This window comes from Nicotiana sylvestris, chromosome 11 (assembly GCF_000393655.2).
Source record: "Nicotiana sylvestris chromosome 11, ASM39365v2, whole genome shotgun sequence".
In the NCBI taxonomy this organism is placed as follows: domain Eukaryota; kingdom Viridiplantae; phylum Streptophyta; class Magnoliopsida; order Solanales; family Solanaceae; genus Nicotiana; species Nicotiana sylvestris.
The window spans coordinates 126,720,115-126,741,663 of record NC_091067.1 but is presented as its reverse complement, the minus strand read 5'-3'; the positions used below and the strand labels follow the sequence as shown (position 1 = coordinate 126,741,663).

At 37.2% G+C, this 21,549-nt stretch overlaps 2 protein-coding genes across 3 annotated transcripts; one reads left to right on the top strand and one right to left on the bottom strand.

Moving 5' to 3' along the window:
• The first annotated feature begins 2,562 nt into the window (after positions 1–2,562).
• Positions 2,563–8,853, top strand: LOC104222903 (aspartic proteinase 36). Of its 2 annotated transcripts, none has more exons than XM_070162624.1 (10): positions 2,563–2,932; positions 3,359–3,488; positions 3,572–3,822; positions 3,924–4,151; positions 5,893–6,055; positions 6,224–6,297; positions 6,394–6,490; positions 6,845–6,911; positions 7,343–7,414; positions 8,412–8,853. In XM_070162624.1, exons 1-10 carry the CDS (start codon positions 2,706–2,708, stop codon positions 8,585–8,587), a joined length of 1,485 nt encoding a protein of 494 aa, XP_070018725.1. In that variant the 5' UTR covers positions 2,563–2,705; the 3' UTR covers positions 8,588–8,853. The 2 variants fall into 2 exon arrangements, with proteins under 2 accessions (XP_070018725.1, XP_009772526.1); XM_009774224.2 differs by having other exon boundaries at positions 3,575–3,822; positions 8,412–8,803.
• A 2,619-nt stretch (positions 8,854–11,472) lies between these two features.
• LOC138881629 (uncharacterized) lies at positions 11,473–12,413 on the bottom strand. Its single transcript, XM_070161871.1, has 2 exons — positions 12,123–12,413; positions 11,473–12,021 (listed from the first exon to the last, which is right to left on the bottom strand). The coding sequence occupies exons 1-2, from the start codon at positions 12,411–12,413 to the stop codon at positions 11,473–11,475; spliced, it is 840 nt and encodes a 279-aa protein (XP_070017972.1).
• Between the last annotated feature and the right edge of the window lie 9,136 nt (positions 12,414–21,549).

The following is a 21,549-nucleotide window of genomic DNA, read 5'->3' as shown; positions in this document are numbered from 1 at the left end:
CCTCACGAGCTGCACGTGAAGATGACATCATTTCCCGGTAAAGCATATTACCTGATGTCTTGCTAAGCACGCTGACATTCCCTCATTGGCCATTTCGTAACGTCACAATGGCTCAAATTTCTCCATAGGAACGCGTGGTGTCCACTCGTCGAGGACGGACCCAGTTGCCACCCTGACAAGTAGAGAGACTAACTGTATGGGTCCAAATTTGACCAACCACGACTGACGGCGAGTACGACAATTGACGGAGCCTCCTTGAATTGACGTCCTGAGGGAGACGACCCTAAGACAAACCAGAGACCGTACGACCCTTGCAATAATGTGTGGCCATTAGGGGACATTGAGAATATCCCTTCGAATATTCCTTGTATTTTGTCTTTTACAGTTTAGAAGAATCTCTCTCTTAGCATAAAAGGAGGATAATAACCTTGTAACGGGGATTCCAAATTGGGGAGACATCACTATTTATGAATGAAAAGAAACCTCGTGACCCATCTTCTCTTTATCTATCACTCTTTCTAGAGATTATTATTTTCAACTAAAATTAACCCTTCATCTTTAATTGATTTGTTTAAAAAGATTTTAATATCTTTTGAGTCAAACAAGATCTACTCAGCATACAACCTTGAGCAATATAGGACAAACCTCGATGAGGGCTTTGAGTTTAAGGGTAACATTTATAATATCTTATGTGAATCCTACGTCAATAAAACAAGAAAGATATGTTAGGATATTTTATGAAGTAAGTCTTAGACTCTAATAATACATTCAAACTTTACAATATTATTAGTGGGCTTAGACCAGAATATTATTACTTTTAGTCCGCGCTAGAAACTATTTATATAATTTTTTGTATACAACTTATAAAAGAAATATATATTTTTCGGCTATTATTTTGAGAGCGGCTATAGAATGTCATTTTTTCCATAAAAAATATATGTTATTTTAAAAAATACAGTGCTTCTAACTTGTGATTTTTTATTTATTTGGTTTTAAGATAAGCATTTTTTTGTTGCTTGAGGGAGAGAGGGGATAGAAAAATATAATTTCACAATTTTTAGTTATGGTGATTACAGAATATGCAATCTCTAACATATGCTATATTAGTGATTTCGTGGCTGTCAAGCTCAACATCTTCCTTCCATATTTGAGTTGTTTTTCATAAATAGACAAGTAATATTCCCTGGGAAACAGCTCATGCAATATGATAACTTAGAGGAACAATGATATTTAGGATGTTATATATTCCCTTGGAGCCAAAAAAAAGGTAGAATATTAACTTTAACTATTATTTTTCTCGACATATAACACTTTAATCAAATGAATTCCTAATTAAATTGCATCACGTTCCATTAAACATGTGTATCTGTTCTTTCAACAATGTCTTCCTAGAAGGCTACAATTATTTCCTGTAATATCCCACCTTTATCCACGATATTCAACGTACCTACGAATTAAATTAATTATTTTAATTATATTGATTAATTAGGACGTTTAATATAAATTTATATTGATTGTATAATTCATAAATCCGGACACCTTATCAAAGTCAACATTACCATGCTTTAAGATGCTGGATTATTTGAAATTGTCGTCAAGGACAAATATTAGTTTGACTCCAAGCTGCGAGAAATAAAACAAAAAAAACACTAAGTAACTATTGTTAAAATAATGTTAACTACTTGTGCATCCCATTTCCAGATTTATGTTTGCTAACTAATTTTACTGATTGTTCAGAGTAAAAACTCATTTTTATTGGAATCACTACAAATGGAAAGAATAAATATAAAAATCCTTACAATCCCAAATATAATGAAAGATAATCTAAAAAAATTCGTAGTTAGAGTATAATCTAATTTACTCTGACAGAGTGAAGCTTCCCCAACTAACACAACAACTAAAGAGGAATATAGGACCAAAGTAACAATAAAAAATGGAATTATTAAAAGAAAGCATGTTTCACAGCATTTGATGAAATTTTACACTAAAATAAAGATACATTAACAATAGGTAACTCTTCATTATACTTTATATGGTACTATCATATAGTATAGTTGGTAAAATATTTTTTTTTAATCGTCATGAAATATCAATTACAGTGGACTAATTATTAACATTATCAACATTTATTAACTTAAAAACTTAAGTTCAACAAAAGAATCAAAAAACAGGAAAAAGAGAAAGAAAAAGAAAATTAATTTAATTTAATTTTTAATTACTGTTAGCAATAAATTCATGATATATTTAATGCTATAAAACCCAAAAGTATTTTTTATTAAACTTTACGCAAGATAAATTAGGTTATATAAATTGAAACGGTAAGAGTCGTGTATTAAATAAGCTTTCCCAAAGTATTAATTAAGATTTATACATTAAAGTAAGTTGTACTCATATACATCTGGATAATAATATATTTAGACAATATATATATATATACGCAACACAATTCCACCATTTGAAAAACTTCCGTTATCGTTTCACTCTCCTCTTTTTCCTCTCTCAAAAGCAGCAAAAACAGAGTGCTTACTTTTTCTCTCGATTCTTTCCTCTTTTTCCCCCTCTAATTCTTCTCTTTATTCATACAAACAAAAATCATTCTTCATATATATATACACACACATCAATATATCAATATCTGTTGATATGTCTCACACCAACCTATAGATACGTATACAAATTTCTCTGTCGGTGAGTTTAAAGTGATCATGTCGCCGGTGGTGTTTTTGGTGTTTGTGTGTGTATTTTTACCGGCGGTGGTGGGTGATGGAATGACGATGACACTGCCGTTAGAAAGAGCTTTCCCAACGAGTCATGGAGTTGAAGTGAGTCAACTCAAAGCGCGTGACCGAGTTAGACATGGACGAATCTTGCAGTCTTCTTATGGGGTTGTTGATTTCCCTGTTGAAGGCACTTATGATCCATTTCTTGTTGGGTATTAATACAAATTCTTCTCTATTTTGTGTTGCTTTTATTTGTATAGTGTTGAATGATGACATAATTAGTTTATTGATAATTTGGTTAATTGTGGTTACTTTCTTCATGTAAATTTTATATTGGAAATTGGGTAGCTCTCTTTTTATTTCTTTTTTAAGATTTTAGTGGAGAAAAAAGTGTCTTGGATTGGTGGCAATGGTAATTGGTAAAGCTTGTAGTAGTGTATTACTGTTTGTAGCTTGAGTATGTATTAAGGTGGATTGATTGCCTCTGGATTGTTGTTTACCCTATCTTTCTTGTTTTATTGTTACTTTTACTGGTCTATTGACTTAGGTTAATCATTTTCTGGAGTAGTTTTATGATTGATTTACAAGTTATATATCCATCATAGTGAATGTTAGTTGAGGATATGATTTTGTTTCAGGCTTTACTTTACAAGAGTTCAGTTAGGTTCCCCTCCAAAGGAATTCTATGTACAGATAGATACTGGAAGTGATGTCTTGTGGGTTAGTTGTGCTTCTTGTAATGGTTGCCCGACTTCTAGTGGACTTCAGGTTTGGATATCATTATTCCTGCAAATTGCCAGGTTAGCATAGAGTTGTAAGAATACTGCTTGATTATATTTTGCTTCCATTAGCAGATTCAGCTAGACTTCTTTGATCCATCAACCTCGTCAACAGCTCGACCAATCTCATGTTCAGACCAAAGATGTGCTCTTGGAGAACAATCCTCTGACTCTGGTTGTTCTACTCAAAACCAGTGCAGTTACACGTTCCAGTATGGTGATGGCAGTGGGACATCAGGTTACTATGTAGCAGATTTTATGCATTTTGATACAATCGTGGGGAATTCTTTGACATCGAACTCGTCTGCTCCTGTTGTTTTTGGGTGAGCTATCAATCGTCTTTATAATTTGAGATGACATATGTAATCACTTTCCGCTACTTGTCAGTGTTTAATCTTATTGTTGTTGGGATTTTATGACACAGATGTAGTACTTCACAGACCGGTGACCTAACTAAGCCAGATAGAGCAATTGATGGGATCTTTGGATTTGGGCAGCAGGGCTTGTCAGTTATCGCACAACTGTCCTCTCAAGGAGTGACGCCGAATGTGTTCTCCCATTGCTTGAAAGGAAATAACGGCGGAGGTGGTATCTTGGTGCTAGGTCAGATTGTGGAGCCAAATTTAGTTTACACTCCACTTGTCCCATCACAGTATGTTATCTCTCTCAAAGCGGGCTTGCATGACTTCATTTGTCTTTCTAGATAATCCTTGACCATGTTTTCCGTTTTCTTTGCTAAAAGTTCTTGCAAAACTTTCTTATCTCTGCCAAATATCGGCATAGCAAAGGTGTTCTCTATTGATAGTTCTTTAGCCAGATCTCATCTGAGATGATAAAAGAAGCAAGCAAAATCTACACATTTGACTAAGAAATTCGCTTACCCAGATTTTGTCTGACATTTCCTTTCTTTGATTATATGTGTATTTGAGGTTGAGTCCTAAAGTTAATCTTTGGAAAAAATTGCTTATTCTATACCAATTTGTTTTTGTGTCTTGTGGGGTCTACAGTAAGTTATGTCAATTCTTATAAGAACTTATTGGCTATCATTGACGACATAATGGAATGTAAAAATCAGATAACCTAAAAACTGTGCAACCTTTTTAGGACAGAGGAAAAGGAAATGAGTGTCAAACAAATTGGGATGTGGGAGTATTTTCTTTTCTTTTTATTTTTGTAATGTCAACTACGTTTCAATCTCAAGTAGTTGGAGTCCATTATATGACTCCTTTATATCAGTCCTACTCTGTTCAGGTGCAATACAACGGACTGATAATATTGGAAGATGTATATATTGGAGAAAAAGGAAAAGGCAATACGAGAGATTCTGATAGTATTAATCTAGATTGATATGACTAGGCTTGTTACTGAAACTGTGGAGATTCCTTCAATAGATACTCTGACTCTTCACTGATCCAAAGATCTTTTTGTTTTTGTAATCTAACACAACTAATGCTGGGAAGTAGGAGTGGCAAACGGGGGAGTCGGGTCGGATATGGTTCGGGTTGAAAACGGGTAATGAAAAAACGAATTAATTATCCGACCCGACCCATATTTAATACGGATAAAAAACGGGTTAACCGGCGGATAATACGGGTTACCCATATTATCCATGACTTCTTGTATATGATCACTTTTGGGAGAATTCTTAGTCTCTCTAACTTGAGGAACCCCCAATTTGAGGCTTTACGGATGTAAAAGTTAGACCCATTGGTTATCCATTGGTTACTCATTGGTTATCCATTTTCTAAATGGATAATATGGTTCTTATCCATATTTGACCCGTTTTTAAAAAGTTCATTATCCAACCCATTTTTTAGTGGATAATATGGGTGGTTAACTGTTTTTTTTGAACCGTTTTGCCACCCCTACTGGGAAGTAGAAAATGTGATAGACCATTTTAACTGGGGTACCTTTGATATTTTATATTGTTATTTATTTGATTTTTATTTCCCCATAAAGCATGCAAATATCTGTTCCTGAGGAGCTAAATCATGCACTCCTTGCTCATGATTAATAATTAACCTTTGTTACTGTGGGGACTCTTGAGTTGACTGAGCTTCAAATAAAATTACAATCAGACTGTCAATTTTTATGTACAGCCTGTAGGTAATAGAGCTTCTGTTTTTCAGTTCTCTGTCTTCTGATTTTCGAACTCATCTGTCTGTTGATTGCTCAAATTGAAATGAACGTTGGGGATTAAAGAACTAGTTTCCAGCGGGTTACTTGAATGACTTGTCATGCTTTCCTAATTTTAAGAAAATGTAATTTCGATAAGATCATAAGAGATTAGATATTACCTTTTGATTCGGATATCTTTCACCTGCCTACATATTTGCAGAGATATCCCAACTTTACCATGAATGTAACACGATTATTCTTTTTTGGGTTACCAGGCCACATTACAACTTGAATCTTCAGAGTATTGCTCTCAATGGGCAGACAATGCCTATTAGTCCAGAAGTATTTGAAACATCAAGCAACAGAGGAACCATAGTTGACTCCGGGACGACTCTGGCATATCTTGCTGAAGAAGCTTATGATCCTTTTATTGATGCTGTAAGTTATCATATAGGCAGATTCTGTGAATTCCGTGCCAGTTGTGATTTAGAAAAAGTTTTGCTTGAATCCACTTCAGCTGTACCGTTATCAACGTACTTCTGAAACAAAGTTGGTAAATATCATCAGAAATGCTCCTTACGACTTACAGTCTTTTATCTTGTGCAGATCAATCAAGCTGTTTCACAGAATGTGCGCCCACTTGTTACCAAGGGAAACCAGTGTTATCTAACCACCTCCAGGTTTTCTAAAACTTCTCGACTCAGGCCAATTTGTTTGTGATGATTTTACTTTAGTTTGTACCAAAAATATGACTAGCGCCTCTTTCTTGTGCTCAGCGTCGGTGAGATATTTCCAACAGTTAGTTTGACCTTTGCTGGTGGTGCAACAATGGTATTAAGGGCTGAGGACTACCTTATACAGCAAAACTCCATTGTAAGTCGAATTTTCTTTAAACTAATTGATGTAGTCTTAAGCTGCAGATGACTTCATTCCATTTACCCCTATTTTACCTACTTACTACCCCTATTTTACCTACTTATGGTATATTTTAAGCATGTCAACCTGCTCAAAACTTACTTCCAATTATCGTTAAGTTATCATTTCGACGAATGAGAGAAATTCGTTAATGTTGGTACCTATTATTTTGTCACTGTTTTATTCCAATATTTTCACCAAACTTGACTGTAGCCAAAAGCTATTTAATTGTGATTGCAGCTGCAATCTGTTTGTCAAGTAATCTATTGCATTTAATTAGTGTTGTACTCAGTTAGCCACTTGCTTTTGTAGGGTGGTGCCGCTGTCTGGTGCATGGGCTTTCAGAAAATTCCGGGCCAAGGATTGACAATTTTAGGAGGTAATTTCCTTCAAGTCAAATGAGTGGACTTTTTTGCCTGCACCTGATCTCAGTTTCGAACTCCCTCTTTAGTGTATTTCTCATGGCACCCTCTCTTTCATTGATTTCTACCCGCTGTATTACTGAGCTAAATTGGTTACTGAGATGTGTATACATCCTGTTAATTTTAAAGGACTACAACAGCAAAGATTTTCCCTTTACCTGTTCAGCTGGCAGATGTTTTACCTGATTTGTGCTTGTTATTGCTTTCGTTTTCATATACGACTCTAGGATCTAATTCTTACGCCTACTGTTTTTGCCAGTACTTATTTTGATCATTTTCATGACTCATAATTCTTATTACATATTTGATATTTCTTAATAAGCATTTGTTTTGATGATTGCGTCATTGTAGTTTATTTTTTGATTCATATGTTTATATTTGTGTGCAGACCTTGTTCTAAAAGACAAGATTATTGTTTACGATTTGGCTGGACAACGGATTGGATGGGCCAATTACGATTGTAAGTCATATTGTTATTCAGATGCTCTTTGACCAAACTTAATAAGTACACACAGGGGCGTATGCAGGATTTTTCATAAGTAGTGTCAACATTTAAAGAAATAGACAAAGAAAGAAATATAGTAACGACATCATTTATTTTTTTAAAAGTACCTTACTATAACTCTCCTAGATGAGTTACATATTTTGAAGGTATTCATAACCTCATTAGGAATAAGACTAAATACATCATTTTCTATGTAAGGCACCAAACAACTACTGAAAAACTCATCATCCATTCAACTCTGCAAATCAGTCTTAATCAACTTCATTGCCGAAAAAGCTCTCTCAACTGTAGCGGTAGTAATTGGCAAAAGCAAAGTAAATTTTTTTAGTTGAAAAACAAAGAAGATAAATCACATGCTTCTTTGTCTCCACTAGTTTTATGGAAAGATTACCAAGTTCCCTAAGACCCGAAAAACTTTTATCATGATCTCGGACATCACAATGTAATTCTAAAACTGAAAGCGAAGGTCGACCATGACATCTAATTCTCTAATTAGTGAAATTGTGCTGCTTTTGGAAAAACGGAAACCATATTGCTCAAAAATGAAGTTGCGAAAGCCTTGAGCCGATGACCACTACCTTAAATTTCAGGGAATTTACCAGTGAATTAACTATGTTGCTTTGACTAAGTTTTGTCATTTTATTTTACTTGTACGCCTTTTTTCTTTTGCATATTACTTATATATATTTAATAAAAAAATTCGGCGAAGCGGTGTCGGATGACACCGCTTCAACAAGGGTAAATCCGCCCCTAAGTACACAATGCTTAGAGCTTTAAAGTTGTAAATGCTTTACTGAACTCGAGATACAGTATCGTATTTCGGTATTCAAATGTACTACCAGGAAAAAGAACTTTTTGCAATAGACGAAATAGTTAGTCTCTGTGGTATATTAAAGTATAAGTTCAGTCAGTTATCAAGTTATGCTAACACGTCCTGTTGTTTAAATATCAGGTTCACAGGCGGTTAATGTTTCGGCTACCACAAGCAGAGGGAAAACTGAGTATGTCAATGCAGGACAGATCGGTAACAACAGTTCACCGCGTATTGGCTCTTACAAGCTGTTATTAAGCTTCATTCTAACTTCTGTCTTACATGTATTAGTGCGTGGCGCTAACTCATTCTTGTAACGGCATAGGCAAACTGCTCAATTTTTTTATTTTTTTTTTGTATAGCTGACTGTCCTGTAGTTATTTATTTACAGCAGTCGATGAGGATCTGTATTTTCAGATCTGGATTGCAAAATTTGTAGGTGCCTTTAATGGTAGCCTTAGATTTGGTGTTTGTTCAGGTAATTTTACTCATGTAGCATGTAAAGTAGATTTATACACAGGTGTATTACAATACTATCCATACAGAGAAAATTTGATTATTTTGGAATGAAAATTTTGTTAAACACTCTGCACAATCAGAAGTTTTCTTCAGCCAGCTGGTGGAAAAGTATTTGCCTTGTGTGTTGTGAATATAAAAGGGAACAAAGGCATGTTTAGTGTCTTGCTGATGTTTTAAACCTCAATACACACAAGAGGGGTAATTTGTGTGGTACCCAATTTTCGCTTAACTGAACTATAAAAGTATCTGGTTCTTCTATTTGTTCCAACTACTACTGTTTGCGGAATAATAAATAAGGAAAATAAAGAACACAGAGATTTTTACGTGGAAAACACCTGGCTCAAAAGGTGAAAAAATCATGACCTACTACTCGGTAGGATTTTCCCAAACTTTCACTAAAATTATTGAGCCAAAACAGCATTTACAAAAACTCTTTGTAAACTTAAGGATTAACTCTAACTTGAACACTCTAGGTACCTAATACAATTGCTTCTATGAAAGCTGAAGGGTACAATGTAAAATTACTTACTACAATTGAACTAGAATAAAAGATAGACACATGGAACTGGTTCTTTTATCTCGTTCAAGTAGCTTCAGGATTGCACACTCGAATCACACATAAATTGCTTGCAAAATCGCCTTGCTCTTTTGCTCTCAATTTAAGTTTAACTTCTGCTTATGTGCATTACTTGTAAAAGAGAACAACACTGACATTTAATAGGTTAGTAATCAGAGATTGACTAGGATTCAAATGCTACTCTTCTATCACAGAAGAGTCCAAGGTGATCTCAAACTCTAACATTATCTCCTCCCTAAACTGTGTTCTCTTCATGTAAGGAGACTTTCTCTCCTTATCCAATATGCAATATTTTCGATCAGATAAGGAGATATTGCTTCTCGATCAGTTAGATTTATCTCCTTCATGTGCATCTCACATGCACAGGTTGATCATGACTGTGCTTCACAAGATGAACCTGGTCCATGTCTGAGTTCTTTTGTCAATCTTCAAAATTTCACCTGTTCTTGGGCCAACAAATTCCCCCTTTTTGATGATGACAAACTCTGTGCTTTTTACTTACTTGGATCCTGTGAGAACTCAGCTTAACCATCAATACAAAGTTTAGAAAATTCACTTATCATCAAGGACCAAGTTAATTAGGTTATAAATATCACTTATTCAGAATGTGTAAAGCACAATATCTCTTCCCCCTTTTGGCATCATCGAAAATTTGCATACAAGGTGTGAATCCCAGATTTTAATAAGTACTCATGGCCACTAGGGCAACTGCAAGTGCAATCATGGTTAAATCATCAGTAATCAAGCAAACATATTTAAACTATCAAGGAAATATTAACATTGAACAAGAGCAAAAATAGTAGATATCATTGATAGAGAATATGTTGCTACCACAATCCACAACCAGAAAGCAAAAAACATTTAAAACATGAGCAAAAAAAGATAGAAAAATCCCTAATCCGGGTCATTGAAGGTACTAGACAGGTTCAAAAGACAAAGGCTAGAATTCCTAAGGCATGGCGGAGCTAGAGGGTTGGTTTTGGGCTTGGAGAAGATTCAGCATATTGTGAAGAATTCCATCATTCTTCTCCTTTTCCTTGGTAAGCTCAGTTCTGAGAACATCCCTCTCAGATTCCACCTCTGCCACACGAGCCTTGAGCCTAGCTATCTCAGCATCATTGGCTTCACATTCCTGAACAAGAGCCCTGACTTTACTGTTGATAGGAGTCTTCTTAGATGAACCAGGTTCATTTGGGATGGCATTGACTAAATAGTCACAAGCAATCAGAGTATTAATGCCAAAGTGATCCTTGCTTGAGGCCATTTCCCATTTCTTCAGAGGCACATTGCACCTATCCAGAATCGTAGTCATAATAAAGCCATAGGGGGTAGCATGAGCCTTGGAGCCATTGATGACCCTGTCTAGCAGCTTGATGATGAAGGCATGCCAATTAATTTGCCTTCCACTTTCCAGACACTCCATAAGAACTAGGTCCATATAATTTGCAATATGCCTTCTCTTCTGTCTGGGCAATAGGCGCTTGTTAACAAATTCAAACAAGACCTTGTGTTGTGGCTTCATTTCACTTTTCTGAACTGCCCTAGCCTCATTCATATCTTCAGCATCACAGAACCTCCTAGTAATATCAAGGGCAGTAGGAAGGGAGTCCAGACAATGCCACATTTGCCTTGTATAGTCATCAAACTCTTCAGAGGGTATATTAAGGATCTCTCCCAGTTTTTCTGCATCAAAGGACACTTGAACTCCTTTCACCAGGCTGCTAACCTTGCCATCCTTAACCTCTGCATTGACCATGAACTCAATGATCTCATTCCTGGCTAGCCTACCATCCATCTGAAGGACCATGTCCTTCCACCCTTGAGCAGCTAAGGCATCCACCAGTCTCATCATTCCTGGTTCCACCAGGTCTTTCAGCAATCTACCGTTCAAAATATTTCTTTTGCCAAACATGGCAAGCTTGTCTTGTTCACCATCAGACTCACCTTCTTCTTCTTCTTCACTCCACTCCTTATCTTCAGAAATTTTTACTTGTTTACTTTTCACTGCAAACCTTGTCCTCTTGGCTAATGAAGGTTCAGCCACCTCAGACACAGAGGAAGACTTCTTGGAAGAAGTCTTTGGCTTGGGGGTCTAAACCTCCACTATTAGAACTCCCTCCTGATGGACATGTCTATCTCCTCAACTTCCACAGCCTCTGAGGACTCTGCGACCTTCCCTTTTCCTTTAGCCATCTTTTTCTTCTTACTCTCAGCTAGAGCCTTTTGGAGATCACTCTCACTCTGTTTCACCCCACTTCTTGTAGCTCTTCCCTTTGACAATGAAATTTCAGTAGTTATTGAGAATGAAGCCTTTCTTTTCTTGGAGGGTTTCGGAGTACTGGGGGCTTTTGGTGTGGGAGTTATTCGTTTCTTTGGATTATAACTTTTCCCAACCTTCTTCAACAGGTTTGTTAGGGTCTCTTCAATAGATGAACCAGGTTCATCACCTTGTGTGCTTAGATTGACTAACCCTTCAGCAACTTCACCAGAACCACTTACCCATGACTTCTTGCCACTCTCTTCTACATTTTCTTGTTCAACCCCACAGATAGCAGGCACAGACAAATCAGCAGTGGGTGAATGAGCAACCACTTTTTTCCCATTTCCCCTCTCTTTACCACATGCACCCTCTCTCTTTTTTTCTTTTTCAAATTTCTTTTACCTCCACTCCTTCGTAACTCACGTAATTCTATATCCCTGACAGGTCCAAACAGAACAAACCTAGTTTCTACATTTTTACTCAAAGAAGAACTTACCTTAGAAGGGGATTCTTGAGTCTTCTCAGAGTCAGAAGACCCAGGTCCTTCCTCCTCACTAGCAGATTTGTATGACTCAGAATCAGAGTTGGAGTCAGAGTCTTGAACCTGACTTGCCTTTAATAACTCATTTAATTTCTTTGAGAGAACCCCAGACGCTACTGTTTTCCGACCAAGCATTTTCACCCTTCTCAGCCTGAGTTTTGGAGATGTACTAGGTGGAGGAGGGGTAGATAAATTAGAGGGAGTGGATGGTGGAGGAGTTCCAGGATTGTCTTGTGAGTTTGTCATGATAGCTGGTTTCTTGGGAGACTTGGTGAGTTAGAATTTTGGAGAAGAAAGCAAGTGGAAGTGAAGAGGGATTTTTGACTGTTTAGAATTATGGAAATGGCATGAGGTAATGATGTGTATTTAAAAAAAATACACATTTAATGGATAACGACAGCCTTAGCAGTGGTCAATTAGAGGTCTAATCAACCTGAAATTTCAGATTTGAATGAACGGTTAGGCTTCCCTAAATTTTAGGCAATTTTTGTGGTTTAGAGTTCTAAGGCTGACAGAATTGATTCAAAACTAACGAATAGAATTTTCTAAGGAGTTGAACAATTGTAGGACTTCTTGTCATGATTTAAATATTTATATTTCTAATTGTGCAGAGTATAGAAAACATACCTTAGCTTTCAGATGAACCCATACTGATGAACCATGTTCTTCATTTAGAATCTCTTGATCATGCCTCAATTTACCATAATAGAGAAAATTTCGTAAGAGATCAGTGAGTCATATCAAAACATGTCACAGGAGTATACTAATTACAGTATGAAGCTGAGTAAGAATTAATCTAGATATTTACACAAGTTAAGATTTCCTAGCCAAATTTTTTTTTTCAATTTTTTTATTGTGCATTCTGAGCTGGTCCTATTAGATGATATTAACCATCCCTAATTCTAACCTATTCCTCTCAAAGTTTTCTCTACTTACTGCTTTAGTAAAGATGTCAGCAATTTGTATATTAGTAGCACAGAATTCTATGGAGATCAATCATTTCTCATAGTTGTCTCTTAAGAAGTGGTGTCTAACATCTATGTGCTTAGTCCTCTTATCATGAATAGGGTTCTTTGTCAAACTTATAGCACTTGTGTTATCACAGAAGATAGGAATGCAACCAACTTCAATGCCAAAATCTATCAGCTGTTGTTTGATCCACAACAATTGAGCACAACAAGAGGCAACAACAACATATTCAGCCTCAGCAGTGGATAAGGCCACTGAATTCTGCTTTTTAGTGGCCCATGATACAAGACATGAACCAAGAAAATGAGCCATACCTGAGGTACTCTTCCTATCCACAAGAAAACCTACATAATCAGCATCAGCATACCCTACTAGATTAAAATTACTACCTTTAGGGTACCAAAGACACATATCAGTAGTGCCTTTCAAATATCTCAGTATCTTCTTGACAGCAGTCAAGTGAGATTCCTTTGGATTAGCTTGAAAGAGAGCACAAAACCCTACACTGAAAACTATGTCAGGTTTGCTGGCAGTAAGATACAAAGGTGAACCAATCATACCCCTATACAACTTCTTATCAACAGATGAACCAGGTTCATCTATGTCTAATTTAGTGGCAGTTGCAATATGGGTGTCTATTTCCTTTGATTCATCCATTTTAAACTTTTTGATCAACTCTTTTGCATATTTCTGCTGATGGATCATGGTTCCATTTGGGTTTTGTTTGATCTGTAAGCCTAAGAAACAGTTAAGCTCACCCATCATACTCATTTCAAACTCACTCCCCATTAATTTGGCAAAATCCTTAGTTTGTCAGTGGTTGCCCCAAAATTATGTCATCAACATATATTTGAACCACAAGAAGATCCTTACCTTTTTCCTTCAAGAATAGAGTAATATCAATTTTACCTCTTTTGTAGCCATGTTCAAGCAGGAATTTGGACAATCATTCATACCATGCTCTAGGAGCCTGCTTGAGTCCATAGAGAGCCTTGTCTAATTTGTACACTTGCTCAGGGCATTCCTTACTCTCAAACCCTGGAGGTTGTTTAACAAACACTTCTTCTTTTAGGTAGCCATTTAGAAAGACACTTTTGACATCCATTTGATGAAGAGTGAATTCCATGTGTGCTGCAAAGGCTATGAGGAGTCTTATTGCCTCCAGTCTTGCAACTGGAGAAAAAGTCTCATCATAGTCTATACCCTGGCTGTAACCTTGGACCACCAGTCTTGCCTTGTTTCTTGTAACTGTTTCATCTTCATCAAGCTTGTTTCTGAAGACCCATTTTGTGCCAATTACTGATCTGTCCTTGGGTCTTGGAGCTAGATGCCAAACTTGACTTCTCTTGGACTGATTGAGTTCATCTTGCATTGCATTTACCCAATCTGCATCCTGCAAAGCCTCAACAACATTTTTAGGTTCAATAAGAGATAGGAAAGCATCAAAAGCATACAGATTCTTTAATTGTGATCTTGTTTAACTCTAGAGGTTGGATCAGTAATTATGTTCTCAATGGGATGAGAACTTTGATACTTGTGAGGTTTCACAACCAACTGATTTCTGCTTGATGCTTCTCCCATGTTCTGTTGCTGAGGAACAAGGTCATGAACATGTTCCTTTAGGGGATTTGTTTCAGATCCTCTTTGATGAGTTCCCTATGTCAGGTTGCCCTGAATGGAAAAACCTGTTCCATCACAGGTTCCTTCTTTTGGTGCCACTTTAGCTTGAGCTGAGACTTCACTCCGATATTTTACCAGCTCAATAGCCTCATCTTCATGTTCCTATCTCTCAGAAAGAATGTTAATTTCATCAAACACTACATGTACACTTTTTTCTACACACAAAGTTCTTTTATTGAACACTTTATATGCTTTGCTATGTGAAGAATATCCCAGGAATACTCCCTCATCACTTCTGGGATCAAACTTAGCATTTTCAAATTCAGTTCCATGATCAGAGCTGATTGATGCAAGTTGATTACCTAGTTGTTTCTGAGTTTTTCTAACAAAGGAAGTAAACGTGTCAAATGCTCCATCCTTAGATGTTAAGAATAGTACCCAGGTAAACCTAGAATAATCATCAACAAGTACCATCACATATTTCTTACCACCTCTGCTCATTGTTCGCATTGGACCACAGAGATCCATATGAACCAGTTCCAACATCCTGGTTGTGCTTACCATTTTCATGATTTTAAAAGATGATCTTACTTGCTTCCCCCTTGCACAGGCCTCACAAATTTTGTCTTCCTTGAACTTGATGTTAGGTAACCCTATCACCAAGTTCTTGGAGACTAATTTGTTGCGTTGATTCAGACTTGTATGACCAAGTTTTTTATGCCACAGAAGGGGATTATTGTCCAACATACTCAAGCAAATGAGTTCATTTTCTGAAAGAGTGGACAAACCTATAATGTAAATATTGTTAACTCTTTTTCCCTACAAAACAATCTTGTCAGTGGTAAGGTTAATCACAAAGCAAAGTAGAGGTAAATGCCATAAGGTTACCTCTGTCACACAGTTGTGATACACTGATTAGGCTATATTTCAAGCCATCTATCAAGTAGACATTCTCAATGGAGTGTGAGTCTGTCTTACCTACCTTTCCAACCCCAATAATCTCACCTTTCTTCCCATTTCAAAAGGAGACATTACCTCCTTTTAAGTACTCAAGTGAAAGGAACTGGTTCTTGCTTCCAGTCATATGTTTTGAGCAGCCACTATCCATGTACCATATTTGGCTACTTCCCTTCACTTGGACCTGTAAAAAAAATCAGGGGTTAGTCTTAGGAACCCAAACTAGTTTAGGTCCCTTTCTATAGGCAAAGGGATAAATTAAATTTCTTTTGGCCCACCCAGACAACCTATTTTTCTCTTGAACAAAGGTTTTGTTCTTTTGACTGGCCTTTTCTTTTGCATTACATTCATTTTTGTAATGATCAATCTTGCCACAGTGTGTGCAAATTTTGTTTTCAGGAAGAGTGGAGTACTTGCTTTTGGGGTCCCACTTAGGTTCTTGTGCCCCATGGCCAAGTCCTCTCTTGTTGCTACTGTGATGTTCTTGTAGCCAAGATAGTGCATCAGAAGCCTTGTTCCATTTGCAAGTTCTGTCTAATTCATGCTTTACCTTCCCTAGGTCTTCTTTTAAGACTCTTATCTGCTCATCTTTCCTGTACAATTCATCCTTCATTTTTTCTAGGTTTTCCTCTAAGGTGAGATGTGTGTGATCATCTTTCTTCTTACCTGTTCCTAATTTCAGTTTTAAATTTTCACACATAAGTTCAAGGTGATGTTTAGCTTAAAGCATATATATTTCTATGTATATCGCCTCATATTTTACTTTTGTTTCGTGAATTTGGGATGTTAAATTCTATGATTTATATTAATTTGATGTGTTTTTATGTGTAGGAATGATTCGGGACCAATTGAGGGCGAAACGCGCAAGATTTGAGCCAAAATGAACGAAACCGGGAAACTTGCGAATTTGGGCGCCACCAACCCTACCTATGGTGCCAAAAATAGTATCTAAAAATATTGGAGCATCGTGGAGGGCACAAGTGAAGTGAATTTTCTCCAATTTCGCCCGGGACAAGGTTATTTCAGCCCTAGACCTACCCAACACATATAAAAGCAAGACTAAACCTATTTTTTAGGGGGGAGATGCCACTTTGGAAAGGAAAACACACAGGGATCGCGAGGAAGCAGAGAATTCTCAGTTTTCTTCATCTTTTTCTAGTATTTCCAATTGATTCAACACTTATGCAATTATTTGATTACATCATGAGTGGCTAAACACTCATTGTTCTGGGGTTGTGATTTAGCCATGAATATTGTTGTTTGATATTAGCTTGACCTCGATTATGATTCACTAATATATGGTTGTTTCTTCAATTCTGTGTTTAATTGCTTAATTGTCTGGCAAGCAATTAGGTTCTATTTACTATCTATGCTATGATTAGGAAAGCCGTGTATAAATTAGAGAAGAATTAAAGAGAGCGCGATCTTAACCCTTAGGGGGAGCGGATTTGTGGTTAGGATAGGAATATACCTAGTCACCGTGCTTAATTAAATATCGTAATCTTAATGCGTTCTAATAGATTGATTCCATAGGAATATAGGCGTTGATCTATTTTGAATAGGCGATTAGTACTTCGAGAGAAGGCTATGAGAGCAATTATCGATTAATTAGCAACCATGAGTGAATTGTATGAAAGGGAGAGATAATTAGAACACAATACGAATGGTGAATCGATCACAACCCTGGAATACTTGTCTCTACTGAATACACAACAATCAACTCGTTACTTGATAATTTAGTTATTATTTAGAATCGTAGTATAATATAATCATATTATTGGAATTTGATTTTTAGCTGGATTGAATAACAATTTTAGTAATTTAGTGAGTAGTTTATATAAGTCTCCATGGGTTCGACACTCAACTTATCATTATATTACTTGTCGACTACGTATACTTGCGTGTGCATTTGGGAGCAACACAAGGACACTAGTGTCAAGTTCAAGAACCTGGTTCTTCAACTCAGCATTTTTACCGTCACTCTCATTAGCCCTAGATTCTAGATTTTTGCACTTGGATTTTAAGATCACACACTCCCTAGACAACTCTTCCTTCTCGTTGTTAATTATCTTAGACTCATCTATGAAGTCCAGCAATAGTTCAGACAACCTTTCTTTAGACAGAAATTTAATCTTGTCTTTGAGATGAAGCATACTTACCTCTTGTTCATCATCTGATTCTCCGATGGCCATAAGGGCTTGTTCATCTCCAGCTTCATCTTCTGAATCCTCATCTTATGTTTCTCCCCAAGCAACAACCATAGCCTTTGTTGATCCTTTGTTCCATTTGGTTTGAACATGTTCCTTCTTCTTGTTCCTTCGTTTAGCCCTTTCCTTCTTCCATTCAATTTCCCATTGAGGACAGTTCTTGATCATGTGATCAGTCTTGCCACATTTGTAACAACCTTCTTTGGTCTGTTTCTCATGAGCCCTTGGTTTGTTGAAGGTTGTACCTCTTGAAGAACCCTTTCCTCCCAGTAGGTACTTTTTGAAATCCTTTGTGATCATGGCTATTTCATCATCCTCCAAATCTGCACCTTCAGCTATTCTGAGAGCCAAACTCCTTTCCTTCTTGGGTGCATCCATTTTCATGGTTTGCCTTCTCGAATAGCAATGTTCTTTGATTCTTGAATAGCAGTGATTTTGCTTTTCCAACTCACTAGTAAGACCCTTGTCAAGATTTTCTCAACCTTGTCTTCTTCAAGGATAATTCTCCCAAGAGATTTAAATTCATTTGTTAGTGTTGTGAACCTTGTGTACATCTCCTAGATAGTTTCTCCTTCCTTCATAGTGAAATTCTCATATTGAGAATATAGCAGTGTTCCTCTTGATCTCTTTACTTGAGGAGTTCCTTCATGAGCCACTTGTAAAGTATCCCATATCTCATTAGCAGTGGTACAACTTCGAATCCTGCTGTACTCGTCTGGACCCAGTCCACACACAAGACACTTCTTGGCCTTGGCATTCTTTTCCCATTTCTTCAAGTCTTCAGCAGTGCAGTCAGCTCTTGTCTTTGGCACGTCCACTCCTTCAGTATTCTTCTTTGTAGTCGCCAGGGGACCATCAATGACTATGTCCCAGAGTTCATAGTCTTCTCCTATGATGTTTTCTCCTATACCGTTCTTCCACCAAGAATAGTACTGATCATTAAAGAGTGGAGGCCTAGCAGTGGATTGCCCTTCCCAGTTTTCAGGTGGTGCACTCATCTTGATCTTTTCCTAAGGTGTTAACCTCTTCAAGGATAACCCGTTCTGATACCAATTGATGTTTTAAACGTCAATGTAAGCACGTGATTTTTGCCCTATGAAAGAATTACTCCCAAAAATTCAAAATAAAACGATTTTCCTTGGTGCACAATTTTGAGAATTTTTGTGACATTTTGGATAATTATTTGTATTTGTCTGTGCATGTTTATTTGTTAAATTAATAAAAAAAATATATACAAAAATATGTCATGCATTTAGGATTTAATTCTACAATTAGGAATAATTAAGTTTGTTTTACAAGAATGAAAACTACAAAAATAGGCATCTTTTGCATTTTTAGCATTTAATGTCCAATTGTACAATTTTATGCTTAATTATTACTTAATTGTGTGTTAATTATTATTGGGAGTTAATTTGCGCTTTTATAAATTAATTTAGTTCTATATGATAATTTAAGGATTTTTAGAATTTAGTTTTAGAAAAATAAAAGAAGAAAAGAGAACAAAAATATAAAGAAAAATCGGAATTGGGCTCTTCTCCAATTTTGAACCGAGGCCCAAAACACTTATACCCAACATACCCCTACGACCCGGTCCATTTCAAACCGGGTCGACCCAGTCCATAACCCAAATACCCAATACCCCTATCTCCCTATCTTACATTTCACAAAACAAAAAACAAAAAAGAAAAAAACCCTAAACCTAGACCAAACCCATCCGCCCCCTCTCTCTTTCCCTCTTTTTCTCCATCACCTTCCCCAAGCAAGCAGCCATGGCTGCTGCCTTTCCCCCTCACGCCTCACCCTCAACACACACATACACACACACGTCGTTCTTCATCGCCCTCACGACCCCAGCTGGAGAACACCTTCAGCGTCCCTCTCTTCAGCATTCCAACCTAAGAACCCCACCTTTCATCCATGGCTTCACCATCTTCAACACCCTAAGACATTAGATCCGTCGCTTCATCCAAAAATCCCACCCCTGACTTCGTCTTCTTCATGCTGGACCTAGAGCAGCGACGCCACCAACGACCACCGTTATTCATCTCCTTCAACGGCATAACACCAAGAATAGACGACCCACCCTCCCATCCATTCTGCTTCGTCTCCAAACGACCACCATCTTGCTCACCAAAACAGTCCCCGTCGTTTGTCGTCATCACATCCAAATGATAACCAACATCTCCATAGCCAACTAGCCACACCAAACGATCATCTTCTTCGTCTCCGTCGAGCTCGAGCCTAAGCTCCCATGGCTACTGGTTGATGCGTCTTCTGCTTCACGTCCAGCTGAGTTGCTGCATTGTTGCGTCTTCACGTTCATCATCTTCAACCAAATGACCCTACTGTCCCGTCGCTGCTGCTGCTTCATCCAGCTCGAGCCCGTCAATGGCGAACCTTTCGCTTTCTTCTTCTTCGCTACGTCCGAACAGACCCCGTCGCTGCTGCTTCGAAACCAAACCCCATCGCTGTTGCTTCACTTTTTGTGTTCGCCGCTTTTAGTCCAGTCCAAAAACGAGACTCAACCATCTCGTTTGTTCGAGCTTTGGTCGGGGTTTGTCGAGGCAGTCCATACACAGTCGAGGACGTCGAGTTGCAGTGCGTCGAGGTTGTCATTCGAACCCAATTCCTTTTAATATGGTAGGATTCCGACCTATTTTTGTGTTGTTGTTAGCTTTCGTTCATCTTCTGTTCAATTCTCGTTCCAGGTAAAATTAAATGTTTGGTTTATTCTGATTGTCTCCTTCTTCCACTAGGCATTAACAATATTAAAATAATACATTGTGGGGGACAAAACATAAATTAGTGGGGAGATGATATAATTGTTTAATATAGTGGGGGACAAGACATAATGTAGTGGGGGAATAATGTAATTATTTAAGTTAAGCATGGGGGACAAGATATAATGGGGTGGGGTTGATACATTTATTTAATGTAGTGGGGGACAAAACATGTAGGCATGGGAGACAAGGGAATTAAATAAGAAAAACATTAAGTAGTGGGGACAAAAGCATGCAATGAGGAGAATATTTCGGATTAGTGATTCAAGACAAGAGTCTTGCTATAAATAAGAGTCATTTTTACATAGAAAGGAGAGGATTTTGAGAGAACGGAGTGGGAGAGAACATTTTTAGGAACTAGGACTTGGACTTGGAGAGAAAAAAAGAGACTTTAGAAGAAGAAAAAAAAAAAGTTGAGAGTGTGACTGAATTTTGAGAAATCAGAATTTGAGAGCAAAAGAGAAAAACAAGTTGAACTTTACTTGAATAATTTCCGTTTGCCTTTCCTTGAGTGTTATTTAAAATCAGTAAACTACTGCATCTTGTATCCGTCTCTCTTCTGCTTTGACTGCGATTGCATTCCGGTACTGCTGGTTTTTCAATCTGTTACTGGGTTATTCTACTGGTCGTTACTGGTTTTGTTGTGTTGCTGAACCTGTTGTTGCTGTGTATTTACACTACTGCTGCTTCTACTGATCTTCATCTTCTTTCCTTGCTTTCCAAATACCAGGTACACAAACTGATACACTGGTTCATCTTGTAAGCTACTCGAAGCATGAATGCAAAAAATGAGAAAGATTTGAAGTTGTAGTTTAATGTAGTTTTTTCTTTCTTTTACTGTCTGTATGT